The 14,183-nt window shown below is 35.8% G+C and overlaps 2 protein-coding genes across 7 annotated transcripts; both read left to right on the top strand.

The window, feature by feature from the left end:
* The first annotated feature begins 4,088 nt into the window (after positions 1 to 4,088).
* LOC9312819 (mitogen-activated protein kinase 17) lies at positions 4,089 to 7,076 on the top strand. Of its 3 annotated transcripts, XM_021025009.1 has the most exons (11): positions 4,089 to 4,106; positions 4,239 to 4,309; positions 4,512 to 4,932; positions 5,041 to 5,168; positions 5,368 to 5,427; positions 5,512 to 5,661; positions 5,805 to 5,960; positions 6,055 to 6,192; positions 6,310 to 6,389; positions 6,473 to 6,580; positions 6,664 to 7,076. In XM_021025009.1, the coding sequence occupies exons 3-11, from the start codon at positions 4,527 to 4,529 to the stop codon at positions 6,893 to 6,895; spliced, it is 1,458 nt and encodes a 485-aa protein (XP_020880668.1). In that variant the 5' UTR covers positions 4,089 to 4,106; positions 4,239 to 4,309; positions 4,512 to 4,526; the 3' UTR covers positions 6,896 to 7,076. The 3 variants fall into 3 exon arrangements, with proteins under 3 accessions (XP_020880668.1, XP_002876751.1, XP_020880669.1); XM_002876705.2 differs by lacking the exon at positions 4,089 to 4,106 and having other exon boundaries at positions 4,217 to 4,309; XM_021025010.1 differs by lacking the exons at positions 4,089 to 4,106; positions 4,239 to 4,309 and adding an exon at positions 4,383 to 4,406.
* A 268-nt stretch (positions 7,077 to 7,344) lies between these two features.
* LOC110228349 (ATP-dependent DNA helicase homolog RECG, chloroplastic) lies at positions 7,345 to 13,717 on the top strand. Of its 4 annotated transcripts, none has more exons than XM_021025508.1 (18): positions 7,345 to 7,632; positions 7,710 to 7,783; positions 7,859 to 7,985; positions 8,072 to 8,551; positions 8,634 to 8,746; positions 8,955 to 9,189; positions 9,424 to 9,587; positions 9,887 to 9,968; positions 10,080 to 10,169; positions 10,270 to 10,503; positions 10,679 to 10,750; positions 10,885 to 11,037; positions 11,122 to 11,265; positions 11,475 to 11,633; positions 11,739 to 11,822; positions 11,952 to 12,524; positions 12,618 to 12,748; positions 13,509 to 13,717. In XM_021025508.1, the coding sequence occupies exons 1-17, from the start codon at positions 7,591 to 7,593 to the stop codon at positions 12,708 to 12,710; spliced, it is 2,919 nt and encodes a 972-aa protein (XP_020881167.1). In that variant the 5' UTR covers positions 7,345 to 7,590; the 3' UTR covers positions 12,711 to 12,748; positions 13,509 to 13,717. The 4 variants fall into 4 exon arrangements, with proteins under 4 accessions (XP_020881167.1, XP_020881168.1, XP_020881170.1 ...); XM_021025509.1 differs by lacking the exon at positions 13,509 to 13,717 and adding an exon at positions 13,121 to 13,479; XM_021025511.1 differs by lacking the exon at positions 13,509 to 13,717 and having other exon boundaries at positions 7,345 to 7,614; positions 12,618 to 13,479.
* Positions 13,718 to 14,183: the final 466 nt, after the last annotated feature.

The following is a 14,183-nucleotide window of genomic DNA, read 5'->3' as shown; positions in this document are numbered from 1 at the left end:
GTCGCTTTTATGTTTCAAGATTATACCTCGGTAGTTATTTGACAACCCCCTTTTTTTTCCGCTTAACATGTAAATATCATATAAAATGATGAAAAAGTTTTACAAAGAGTAAGCACGTTAACGAATCCAAAGAATCATTAGCTTTCGCCAAAGACTCCTATGTCTTTTAATTTGGAAATTAAAAGTTAACCCCCTATTTTTAATTTCCAAATTCCAAACGTTTGTGCGATTACTAAACGCAGCGAAGCATGCCATTTGTTGAACTCAGTTTCGGTTTTTCAGCCGAATTTTTAGGAGGAATGTTCTGGATCCGCAAAGCCATGGTGTTAGTTTTAGCTCTCTTGTCTGAAACCTTCTAAGAGTTTTATCAATTGTAACACTTTGTTTCTGACTTCTGTGACGTCTCACAGGAGAAAAAATGTCTCTAAAATCTAATATGATTGACATATCACCTCCAATCAGATCAATCGCTCAAGTTTTCTCATGGGAAGATGAGTCCCACACAGACACAACTAAATCTGCAATTGGAATGTGGAGTTATGGTTTAGTTACATGAGAAATCGGAATCGCTCAAGTTTTTTCTTGTCGGAATGTGGAGTTACGGTTTTCATTGGTTGAGAAAATGAAAAAAATTAGTTACATGTCTTTGGATATAGATCAATAAATTACGTAAATATAAAGCTTTTCTCGAAAGTTGTAACTTGTAACAATATAAATTTAATTATTACTAGAGGCAATGAAATGGAATTCTTATTTGTATATTTGTTTTAATGAAAAAATTAGCCGTGTTCATTCTTTTGCAAATGGAACGGTGTTGAAAAGCTTGAATTTGCAGAGCAAAATAATCTATGTAAAAGTCATCTCTTTTGTGAAACATTTATTATGTATCATATATATAAAAGTTGGCCAACTCTCTCCATCATTTCGCCACGTCAGCAGTGGAGATAGTGACACGTGTCATATCAGCATATTATATTTATTATTTTATTTTATTTTGTTAAGAATTTAAATCATGCATTAATTCTTACTTATATGAAAATTGACATATATTAACTTATTAGCCAAGTAAGTTCAATTTAGTTAGTACAAAAGTATATCAAACTCATATAGAAATTAAATTATTTAAATTTTTCTGTATAAAATTGTATAAACTTATGCATAAACATAAAATCAATGGAATTTTAATTAAATTTTAGATTTTATTAACGTATAAAAATTAAATAATATAATATTATAATTTCTTTCATGTTTTCATATACTATAATATATATAGGATTAGTGACAATGAATATTAGTTGAATTTATGGTTTATTTTAAGGTAAATATGAGATACTAAATCAACACTACTTTTTCGTTTATATAAAATTACTTTTAAGATAACAAAATTTATATATTTTTTTTGTTTTTAAGGAAAGTAATTGTAAATAAGTGTTAAACAATGTAATTAAAAAACAAAAAAAATAGAATAAATTATTTACTCGAGAGTTAGAGGAATACATCAAAATGATTATTAGAAAAAAAAAACTAAAAAGACTATTTATCAAACTAACTCAATCAATCTATATATACATTTTTGGATCACAATTAGCAAATAAATCCTGAAGTTGAGAAGTATTTACAATGGCATGCCATTAGCATTAATTATTTAGATTTGTTTTATTTAAGTAAAGATTTTTAAATGAAATTCATTTCTCATATATTTAGCAAAAGTCTCTACAAAATCTTTCCTTAAGTAAAGATTTTGAAATCAAATAAGTTTTCAACAATTTACCAAAAATCTCTACACAATCTTTTTAAAAATCTCGACTTAGTTAACTTCTGATTTTTATCTGCAAAAAAAAAAAATAATAGTAACGAATGATGTAAAAATCGGGAATGTTGATACTTGATACTACAATTTCTTCTACTTCTTTTTTTTTTCATATAATGAAAATTATTTTTTAGGGATATTTTCTCAAAACCTCTAAATACAACAAAGGGTTTCAAAAGATAGCTTCTCTTTTGGCGGGTCGACACGCAAACCCGCAACTCTCTACGGGCTTATCCGCTTGAACCTGCGACCCGTAGTGGATAAAAATATTATTCAAAAAAAAATAACAAATGATGTTTAATTTTACGGAACGGGGTTATATGGTGTAACGGGTTTAGATCGATATTAATATTAAACAATATACTTTGGATGAAATCTTAGAATTAAAAATCAAAATTTAATTATAAAATCAGAAACACTAAACAAAATAAACAATATTAACAAAACAAATACAACTTAAAATTTTGCTAAATAATTTTTTTTGTTATAAAAAATCGACCCGCGGTGTACCGCGGGATAAAATCTAGTGTAAATTGTTATAACTGACAAATTATAGATGAAAAAACCCGCACGTTGTGCGGGTATTAGCCTAGTAATTAATAACATGCCTTTATGTGATAGATAGAGAGTATTTTCAATCAAATTTTTTTTTTTGTTTTTCATCAAATTTTTCAATCAAATTCATTTGAACAATATACAACTGTTTTTACTTTTTAATGTCTTTCGGAAAAACTAAACACGTCTGTAATGTGTTGTGAACTTAATAAATCAGCCAAAATGGAAGGGGGAAAAGTTCAATAGATTGGCCCATTATGGCTTTCATGAGTCAATATCTAAGGCCCATTAGCTAACTTTACAATACGATGTCAACTTGAAAATGTATTTTCGAAATTGATGTAGAGAAATCATAGAGCAAGGCATATGTCTACGAGTTCAATTTTGGGATGAAACTACTTAGATAGGTGGGGAAAGAAAGTTAGTCACGTCATTAAGTCCTACTAATTAACTTATATGAATCTACAAATAATTTGTTACGTCAATACATAAGGGGATAAAACCTAAAGATACTGCTAAAGCTTTTGTAAAGTATATTGACGTAAACGTTAAAGTGTTTGCAGAAGACACCATATCGGTCCAGAGATGGAATACCTTTCAAGTGTTTGCAGAAGACGCCACATCGGTGCAGAGATGGAATACCTTTGAAGCTCCTCTGGAGGATCGGAGTTACCCAAAATATTTGCCTCGACAAGCTAAGTATTATTTCATTTAGTTTAGTTCTTACATTAAAAAACATATGAATATGATATATGTCCTTATCGTGTTTCGTACATTCTCTTCCGTCAAATTAGGAAGCTTTTTCATTTGATAAATTATCACTTTCAACTTTTTCAAGTCAGGTCAATTGTTTAATCAAATGTACGTTGGTTTTAAAAAATAGAATTTGTGGCGTAGCAATTAGTTTTTCATTTTTTTTTTTTTCATTTATTATAATTAAATGATGAAAGTTATAATATTAAAGATATTTGACCTTTGGTACAAATATTTGTATATCCATAAAAAGTTGACTTTAGTGGTGATAGACTGATAGATTGTCGGTTGTTATCTTTTCATTTACTAAAGACAAAACAACCCCAAGTCTATGTACGTAGTTGTTACGTGGAAAGTTGACCGTGTGGATTTATATACAACAGGAGATGTAAACGCCCATTAGGTTACGGCCCATTAGAATAATGAAGAGACAACAAAGCCATCAACACAAAACGCCCCCGTTTTATACCAACTTGAGCACCGTCACAAAAACGGCGTCGTTTGCAAGGATGGTCAACAATGGTGGGAGATTCGGAACCTCCGCACAACAAAGAGACTTTCCTCGAGAGTTCATTATTCGCCTTCTAAAACGATGTCGTTCGGGGGTAGATGAAAAAGACAGGAGGGCAACCAGCCGCGTATATACCATAACTCTTAACAATATATGTTATCTGTTAATTGAATTATTCCGATAAATTTGGCACTCGAAGATAAGATAAGGTATGGCTCGCATTTTTAGGTATTGTTTAATCTTCGTTGCTCTTTCTTCTCCTATTTTTATTCCATTTTCATTACAGTGATTTCAGCTCATTTCTGATTTTCAATTTTCTGTCAGATGATTTCAGCAAAAAGTCCTTTTCAAGATTTTTTTTCTTATCCTTCAAAGTCATAGTAGCTCTTCTTGGATTCGGAGGAACTGGCCATCATGTGTATCTCGTCGGGCGATAATTTTTTTTTTATTTGAGGCAACTTGTTTCTTTAAAAAAAGGTATTTCTCCATTATTAAAAGGTGTTTTAATTTAGAGTAATCAGCGAATGGTTAAATGAGCTGTTTTGTCTTGAGGCGAATTCATCATATATATATAAAAGAGCGTGTGCCCTCCTTTGCTTTTAATTTCAGACGACAATCTTCTTCTTCGTTGCAGCTTCGTGGAATTATTTTCTCTTTCTTCCAAGATTATTATCTTAAAGGTCTCTCCTTTTTTCCTTTCTTTTTTTTTTTTTGTTGTTGTTGTTGTAAAATTAGGGTTCTTCCTTGTGGATATTAATCAGGATCTGTTGTTTCTGGGTTTGTCTTTTGGTTTTTGATCTATTAGATTTAAGTTTCTATATTGGATCTACGGATGTTTTGTTTTTTACATAACATTTCTGGGTTTGTTGTTGTTGTTAACAGTGAGAAATCAATAAGATGTTGGAGAAAGAGTTTTTCACGGAGTACGGTGAAGCAAGTCAATATCAGATCCAAGAAGTTGTTGGCAAAGGAAGCTACGGAGTTGTTGCTTCTGCGGAATGTCCACACACGGGAGGCAAAGTGGCGATCAAGAAGATGACCAATGTGTTTGAACATGTTTCAGACGCTATTCGTATCCTCAGAGAGATCAAGCTTCTCAGGCTTCTTCGACATCCTGATATCGTGGAGATCAAGCATATCATGCTCCCTCCTTGTCGCAAAGAGTTCAAAGATATTTATGTTGTTTTTGAGTTGATGGAGTCTGATCTTCACCACGTTCTTAAGGTAAATGACGACCTCACTCCTCAGCATCATCAATTCTTCTTGTACCAACTTCTTCGTGGCTTAAAATTCATGCACTCAGGTAAGGTTTCTTTGTTCCCTGTGACCTCTTACAATTTCATCTTGAGGATTTTCTGTTTTTTTCTTTGAATCTTCTATCTATCATCTTTTCTTTGTTCTTCTTGTATAGCTCATGTGTTCCATAGAGATCTGAAGCCTAAGAACATCCTCGCTAATGCTGATTGCAAGATCAAGATCTGTGATTTAGGACTTGCTCGTGTCTCCTTCACTGATTCCCCTTCTGCCGTTTTCTGGACTGTATGTATCTTTCTCTGTCTTTCACACTTGTCCAATTCATTTTAAGAATGCCTAGTAAGTTAGTTTAACTGAGAGGTATGTTGTTGTTCATTCGATTTCAAATGATTATATACTTTCGCTAAGTAACCAATCTTGTCCTGTGCAAATGATTCAATGCTTTTGCTAAGTAACCAATAATCTTGTCATGTGCTTTTGCAAGGACTATGTTGCTACTAGATGGTACCGTGCGCCAGAGCTATGTGGTTCCTTCTATTCTAATGTAAAGCCTTTATTCCTTGTCCTGTTTCCATATACTTATGCATATTGTGATGTGTGAGCTTATGGAATTGATATGTTTGTGCAGTACACGCCAGCGATTGACATGTGGAGCGTTGGCTGCATATTTGCAGAGATGCTAACTGGAAAACCTTTGTTTCCTGGCAAAAACGTTGTGCACCAGCTAGAACTCGTCACTGATTTGCTTGGAACTCCGTCGCCGATAACTCTATCCAGGGTTTGTTTTGTTTTTATTTTTCCCGGAAGCTAAACTAACTCCCAATACAGAGGCTTCTCTCTCTCCCAGATAGACTTGCTTTGAATGCAAGTGTGTTTTTTAGCTTTGTATGTCATGAAGTTGTTTATAATGAATCTGTGTAGATTCGCAATGAGAAGGCTAGAAAGTATTTGGGTAACATGAGGCGAAAGGATCCTGTACCTTTCACCCATAAATTCCCCAATATCGATCCTGTGGCGCTGAAGTTACTTCAGCGTTTGATCGCTTTTGACCCAAAGGACCGTCCCTCTGCAGAAGAGGTAAGAGGAAAATACACTGAAATGTTGGTTTTTTTCCGTGTGCTTGCATTCATTTGAATGATTCTTGATGCTTTTTGTTTTCTTCTTTCCGCAGGCATTGGCTGATCCGTATTTTCAAGGATTGGCAAATGTGGACTATGAACCATCGAGGCAACCTATCTCGAAACTTGAGTTTGAGTTTGAGAGGAGGAAATTGACTCGGGATGATGTGAGGGAACTCATGTACAGAGAGGTAAATAAAAACCGTCAAGTCAAGGATCCCTATGCTTAAGGGACTCAAACATATGATTATTTGAGTTTTTAGGAATCTCTTAAACTCTTTTTTGTTCTCTTTCTGGATATGAAACAGATTTTGGAGTATCATCCACAGATGCTGCAAGAGTATCTACAAGGAGAAGAGAACATCAACTCTCATTTTCTATACCCGAGGTATTGCCCCATTTCCCAATAAACTTTGTTCTTCGTAGAAAAGAACTTGTGTCTGATCTTTGTGAATTGATCCTGACATCCAGCGGAGTTGATCAGTTCAAACAAGAGTTTGCCCGACTCGAAGAGCACAACGACGATGAAGATGAACACAACTCCCCACCACATCAGAGAAAGTACACTTCACTTCCTAGGTGAGTCATACTACTTGCTGAAAGTGAACCGTCATGAGTTTAAGTGAATCGGGCTATAAGTAGGTGTTTGGGTTTTGTTGCAGAGAACGGGTGTGCTCATCAGAGGATGAAGGTTCTGATTCAGTTCAAGCATCATCTTCAGCTTCAGTGGTGTTTACACCTCCACAGACTCCAAACACTGCAACTGGCCTATCGTCACAGAAGACAACACAGGTAGACAAAGCAGCAACTCCGGTAAAACGGTCAGCATGTCTAATGAGGAGTGATAGTATCTGTGCTTCCAGATGTGTGGGCGTCTCCTCTGCAGTGTCTTAGTCAGAAAAATTGATTATCAAGTTGTTTAGCAGCAAACCATTGATTGTTGTGTTCTGCCTATTGTATCATGTCTCTCTGAGTTGTCTCTTCTTCTTGTTGTCATATTGGAATCTCGTGTGTGTAATGGTTTCTCTTGAAACTTGAAATTCATATATATATATTTATTTACTCTTTAGAACCATCCTTATTACATTTACCTATATTCATTTGCTTATAGTAGATGTTGATGTCTACAATAATAAACAATAGCAAGCAAAACTCAATTCTCTGAAAGATATTTGCATAAGCTAATCTATGCAAATATCGTCATCAGAAATGATTATGAGTCTTGATAATCTTCATGTACATTAACAATTTCAAACTGGATTATGAATCGATCAAATTAATTTAGTTGTTAAATAAGTAGTAGTAGTTTTTAATTTGAAGATTTAAGACAAATAAAATTAAACCCTCAAGTCTCGAAGCTGTCCAAGACTCAAAAAACTTTTAACTCGATTTTGTACTCAGGAACTTGGAATTTGAGGTTCCATTTTCAGCGAAGTCTTCTTATAAGCCTAAACCCAATTCCAATCCTTTGTTTGATCAATCAATTATCGCTCGATTTTGATTTGTCTGTTGATTAGCCTCAGAAACCCTTTTCGGACTTGGATGTGAGAACAATTCTTCTTGAGGCAAAAGCTATGTTTTGATCTCCAATGGCGGCAGTGACTCTATCCATGGTGCAACCCTGTAACATGGTACTCGTCCCCTTGTATCTTCGTAGTCGTAGAACGTCTCTCTCTCATGTCATTTTTGTTTTTTGAAATGTTGTCAGTGTTGTGCTGGTAGAAGATTGCGTAGTGTCATTGTAATCCAAGCTCAGAGAGGAAACTGGAATAGAAGAATCAGGTACTTTCTTCTTGTGATTCTCTCAACTTGTCTTGCTTATATGGAAATTAACCAATCAAGCTGGTTCTTCTCTAGGTTGAGTAATTTCTTCTTCTTCTCCATACCTTACCGTTCAAAGCATAAATTTTCTGACAATCTTCTCGAACAAGTTGACAAGTATGCCGCTGCTAGGCTCGAAAACCAGTCCAAGTTGATTTCTAAGGTAAATTCATTGTTTTTTTATTGCTATACGAATTCATGTTTCTCTATGCATTTCAAATGCTTGTGGTTTCTTACTCTATTACTCAGGTTGCTGCTTTGATGGAGTGTGATAATGTTGATGATTTTTTGGACAAGAAATCTGATGACCAAGTTAAGAAAGATCTTGTTTTGGCGTGTAAGAGATTCCCTTCTATCATTCTTGGTGATTCTCGTCCCGTCGAATTATACTCCCATAGCAAATCTTACCATCAATCAAGTAGCATTCTTAAAACGCCAGCTGATAACAGTTTCCTTCCCACTCCTATGCATGGAGGATGGTTTGATCCTGACAATCTTTCCAGAACATTATCTTCCTTCTGTCCTGAGCTTTTACAGAATGATGATTCTTCCCATCCCAGAGAAGAGATATCAGATGGTTCCTCTTTTACAAGCAAAACTGCTACTTCTGAAGTTGAAACAACGTCTGATGTTTTTGCTGCTCAGCAATTTCTGGGTACTAGTATAGATTCTCTGCCTGGGTTAAGTAAGAGGCACAGTAATCAGCTAGACAGCTGTGGCTTTCACACGGTAAGCATTTGAATACATAGAAACAACAGCTTCTTCCCGATGAAAGGCTTCAAACCATTTTTCAAATTGTCTTTCGATGCAGATGAAGAAATTATTGCATCATTTTCCTCGAACCTATGCAGATTTGCAGAATGCACAGGTTGATATTGAGGATGGACAGTATTTGATATTTGTTGGGAAGATCTTGTCTTCAAAGTCAGTATTTCTTTCTGATATCTTTCCAAAGTTCATCTCAAACATACTCAAAGAAAGATCTTTGTCAAGAAATCGTCTCTATTGCCACTGTTTTTCTGTTGATAATTTCTCAATTCAGCAACCTTCATGTATTGCTTATGCCTTTTGTGTTGAACTGCATCTACACGTTTCTGAAATTCAAATTTGAACTCTGCGATTCAATGTGCAGGGGAGTTAGAGCTAGCTCTTCATTTTCATTTCTCGAGGTTATTGTCAGCTGTGAAATCTCAGGCAGAGACAGAACTCCGGAGAATCTGAGTTATAATGCTGAAGATAAAGCAGGAAAATCAATTTTTTTGCATCTGAAGAAGTTTTTTAGGGGGACTCGCTTTACCTGGCAACCCTTTCTTAATACTATTCAAGAGAAACATAAAGTCGGGGACCTTGTATGCGTTAGTGGAAAGGTAATTCCGTTGCTTCCCTTAAGTTGTCTTTGTACTTATATTTATCTCTTGCTTAGGTATTTTACTAATTCAGACTGCCTCATAAGTCTTTAGCTCTCTTCTTGAAGTCATATTTTGAAGTTTAGACTGGTTTTAGCACGATAAAAGATCCCTAAAGAATCAGATTTACGTGGACGAAAGTTTTTGGCAACTGTGCTAATTCAAGAATCTGTTAATAATCTCTTCTATATCTAGGTTAAGTCATTGCGTGCAGAAGATCATTTTGAAATGAGGGAATACAATATTGATGTACTCAAAGATGAAGAAGAATCCTCTCATCGAGCCCAGGGGAGACCATATCCTATATACCCTTCTAAAGGAGGGTTGAACCCAAAGTTCCTTAGCGATGTCATTTCCAGGTTTTCTTTCTCTTTTTTTTTCCGTGATCTTCACTGGTTAGTAAAATATTGCATTATTTGTTTCATTATCTAAAATTGAAAAGTAAATGAAACAGCAGTTCTGATGCCATATCAGATTATCAGGGAATCGCTTAGATTTTGAGTAAAAGCCTCACCTTGAGTGTTTCAGCACTGGCTTGAATATAGGGATTGTTCTTCATATATCATAAAAAATACCTGAACTTCTCAGAACTAAGCATTACATATTTCGATGATTGGTTTGCTTTTTTATCACACCTCACCCACTTTTTATCTCTTAGGGCTCTGCGGGTTCTCCCCGCCAATATGGATCCGATTCCTAAGGAAATTACTACAGTTTTTGGCCTACCATCTCTTAATGATGTAAGTCTTGCTTCTCTTTGAAGCATGCTCTTTGCTTAACTTCTTCTTTAATCCACTACAAAATTTTATGTTCTCAATTGCTTTTCATTTTTTTACTTGCTGTAAATGTAGGCCTATGTTGGTATTCACGAGCCAAAGACTTTAGATGAGGCTGATTTAGCTCGCAAAAGGCTTATATTCGACGAATTCTTTTACCTACAGGTAACTAGCTTCTTGATAATTGTCTTCTCAGAAACAGAATTCTTAGTGTTAATTTGTTAGTGGAAACGATTAGTCCATTGAATTTTGTTCTCCTACACAGTTGGCACGCTTGTACCAAATGCTTCAAGGCCTTGGCACAAAAATAGAGAAAGATGTATTGCTGGAAAAGTTTAGAAAGCCAGTGCTTAATTCCGTTTATATTGAAGAATGGTCCACTCTCACCAAGAGTTTTCTGAAGGCTTTACCATATTCCCTTACTCCTAGCCAGCTAAGCGCTGTCTCAGAAATAATATGGGATCTAAAGCGTCCGGTTCCAATGAATCGGCTTTTGCAGGTAGTTTTGTCAGCTGAGCTGGCTGGTTTTTTTTCTTTTTCTCGGTTATAGATTAGTTCTTTCTTTGTAGGCTTTAGCCAATCTTACCAGACTATCAGAATCAGATTTTACTGTTGCCACATTTGTTTATTTTTATCAAAACAAAAGTTTCTTAATAGATCGGTTTATCTTTAAGGGTGATGTTGGATGTGGCAAAACAGTGGTCGCTTTCTTAGCGTGCATGGAGGTCATAGGATCTGGTTACCAGGTTGGTTAATAGAATCTCTCTTTGACCTTAATTAATTTCACCATGTGAAGTTAATTTCTCAAGAAATCCTCTAATGACTCATTCTTTTCATGTAGTTGAATTTGTTATTTGAGTTACTCTTTTCTCACGTGTAGGCAGCTTTCATGGCCCCCACAGAATTACTTGCCATCCAGCATTATGAACAGTGTCGTGATCTGTTGGAGAATATGGAGGGGGTAACATCCAAGCCAACCATTGGATTGCTCACAGGTTCAACCCCCGCAAAGCAGTCACGTATGATTCGCCAGGCAAGTCATGCAGCTAATATGTTTTTTTAAATGATACAATAAGTTTGTATTCCTTATAGCTGACAATTGATGACACTATGACAGGATCTTCAAAGTGGAGCTATATCGTTTATAATTGGAACTCACAGTCTGATAGCTGAAAAGATAGAGTACTCTGCATTACGTATTGCTGTAGTTGACGAGCAGCAACGGTTTGGTGTAATCCAGAGAGGAAAGTTTAACAGCAAGGTCAGGTTCCTAGAATATTTTGATTCTATCAGATAAGTACTGGTTTAATCACTCTAGTTGAACTATCATGAAAAAATAAACAGTAATGATCCATGGTGATCATTTGATCGGTGACATGAAATGAATTTATGTCTTTAGTTTTCGTTTTTGTTTATCGATGTAAGCATATAATTAGTAAACCGAAGTTTATTGTGGCCTGACTTATGCAGTTATATGGGACATCTATGATATCAAAAAGTGGATCATCTGACTCTGATGATACTTCTAAAGCTGATCTCAGTATGGCTCCTCATGTTCTTGCCATGTCAGCCACCCCTATCCCGAGATCACTTGCCTTAGCTTTATACGGGGATATATCTCTGACCCAAGTATGTTAAACGTTTCCACGTTCATCCGTCTGGTTGAAACTCACTTGTTCCATGTGTTAAACGTCTATAAGCAATTTTAGTGACTGCAACTCTTTGTTTCTTCAGATTACTGGTATGCCACTTGGAAGAATACCAGTTGAGACACACATTTTCGAGGGAAACGAGACTGGCATCAAGGAAGTCTACTCAGTAAGACCTATGACAATAACTACATTTCTTTTTCTGACTCTCGTCATTAAAGAAACAATCATTCAAGACTTTGATTTTTAAACTTTCCACAGTAGATGATATCTAAACCTATCATTTTTCCATTGACAGATGATGCTGAAAGACCTGAAATCTGGAGGGAGAGTATACGTTGTGTATCCTGTTATTGACCAATCAGAGCAACTGCCACAGCTCCGTGCTGCCTCTGCTGAGCTCGAAATAGTAGCCAAAAAATTTCCGAAGTTCAATTGCGGACTGTTACACGGGAGGATGAAGAGTGACGACAAAGAAGAGGCTCTAAACAAATTCAGAAGTGGAGAAACACAGATACTTCTGTCCACCCAGGTGATAGAGATAGGTGTTGATGTTCCAGACGCATCAATGATGGTTGTCATGAATGCTGAAAGATTTGGAATCGCTCAGTTACACCAACTCCGAGGACGTGTTGGGCGAGGAACTAGAAAATCCAAGTGCTTATTAGTTGGGTCAACTACCAATAGCCTAAAACGGTTGAAGATGTTGGGGAAGTCATCAGATGGGTTTTACTTGGCAAACATAGACCTTCTTCTACGTGGACCTGGTGATTTGCTTGGGAAGAAACAGTCTGGACACTTGCCAGAGTTCCCAGTCGCTAGGCTAGAGATAGACGGCAATATGCTTCAGGAAGCCCACATCGCCGCTTTGGTAAACATCCATTCTCCCATCACATTACGGTGAAATGATATATTTCTACGCCTCTGGATTCATTACTTTGCCTTTGATCTTGTGTTTGCACAGAACGTTCTAGGAGATTCTCATGACCTGGAGAAGTTTCCAGCGCTGAAAGCTGAGCTAAGCATGAGACAGCCACTTTGTCTCCTGGGCGACTAAAAAAGGTTGCACAGGCCAATGTACATAGTACATACTTGGTATGTCCTTTTAGTATTTTGGTACTATGACATGTTGTAGTAGTAGTATAGTCTTTCGGTGTTCAAATTCATCAGATTAATCCTATGTGCCCATAATAGCATAGATCCAACATGCATGTTTGGTGTCATCTAAGCTTTAAGTTTTGTGTCCAACAAGAGACCCATTCATGTGTGACTTGGAATTGATGCCTTTGAATAGGACGTGAACTAATGGGATCTATAAAAGTTAAAAAAATTAGTGGTAGCTTTATGCTTCTTACTAAGTTTATAGAAGAGTTTTGTGGAGTGTGGAGTAATATAGAAAGTGGTAATAGGAACAAGGAATGGTGAGTGAGTGACCGACCCACAGGAGTTTCTTTCTTTTTTGTGTAGCAAACCAATGAGGAGAGATTGATTTACGGTGGGAGGGAGGGACAAAGAGACAAGTGGTGGCCCACTAAATGTTTCCTACCCAATCATCAAACAGTGGGGCCCACTAACCTCCTTGTCTCCTCCTTTGTCCTTTCTCTTCCATATTGAAACTTGTAGTGTTGGCAACTTGTTTCGCATCTCATTGACACTGCTTGTGCCTGAATCATTTCTTCTGCGTCTTCTTTGTATGCGTCTTAACACTCAATCCATTGTAGCTTCTATTCTAGATCTTGATTGTATCGAGTTTATCAGCGATCAAACATATTTTTGTATAATCAAGAGATCATGTTTGAGATTGAACCATACACAAAACATTCACATGTTTTTGGTGTCCTTTTATTTATTATAGGTATAATAATTGGTGCTGGTCGGCAAATATTTTGATGATGACTAATAGGATTTTACATTTTGGATATATACATACGTTTATGATAAAACTAGCATGGGAGGTGGGTTGATAAAGACAATCATGAAAAGGCAATTCTCATGTTTAATTTGAACACTACAAGACCAAAAGTTATCACACATAACTATGCCGGCTTTTAATCCTTGTTTTGTTAACAAGAATCCCTTATATATATATCTGAATGTGTTTGTGTAACCTTTATAACTGTGCTAAATTGTTCGAATTGAAAATTGAAACCTTATTGAGTAGCAAAAGCAGATGATATAGGTAAGAAGGGTTTGGATCCAAAGAGCAGAATGAAAATGATTAAGAGACAAGACAGAAACTTTTTGACTTTAGAAGATAGTGATGTCGGAAGTTAAATCTGTGTACGTCCCAAGACGAATGATTTGCTCATCGGAAGCTACAAAAGTTGTTTGTACAAATTGGGGATCATCCTTCCATGACAGTAATAATTGAAGCTATAGATAAAATCCACACAACAAATGAATTCTTTCAACCGTTGAGACTTGAAAGAGAGTGGTCACTATGACACTGTTACACTTACTACTAAATTATCAATATTCTAACCATTGCTCTTTAAGCCCTTAACCATAAATTTTGGAAGAACATTATTTT

The sequence above is a fragment of the Arabidopsis lyrata genome (genome assembly GCF_000004255.2).
Source record: "Arabidopsis lyrata subsp. lyrata unplaced genomic scaffold ARALYscaffold_5, whole genome shotgun sequence".
Classification (NCBI taxonomy): Eukaryota; Viridiplantae; Streptophyta; class Magnoliopsida; order Brassicales; family Brassicaceae; genus Arabidopsis; species Arabidopsis lyrata.
This window is presented reverse-complemented; position numbering and strand designations above follow the sequence as displayed.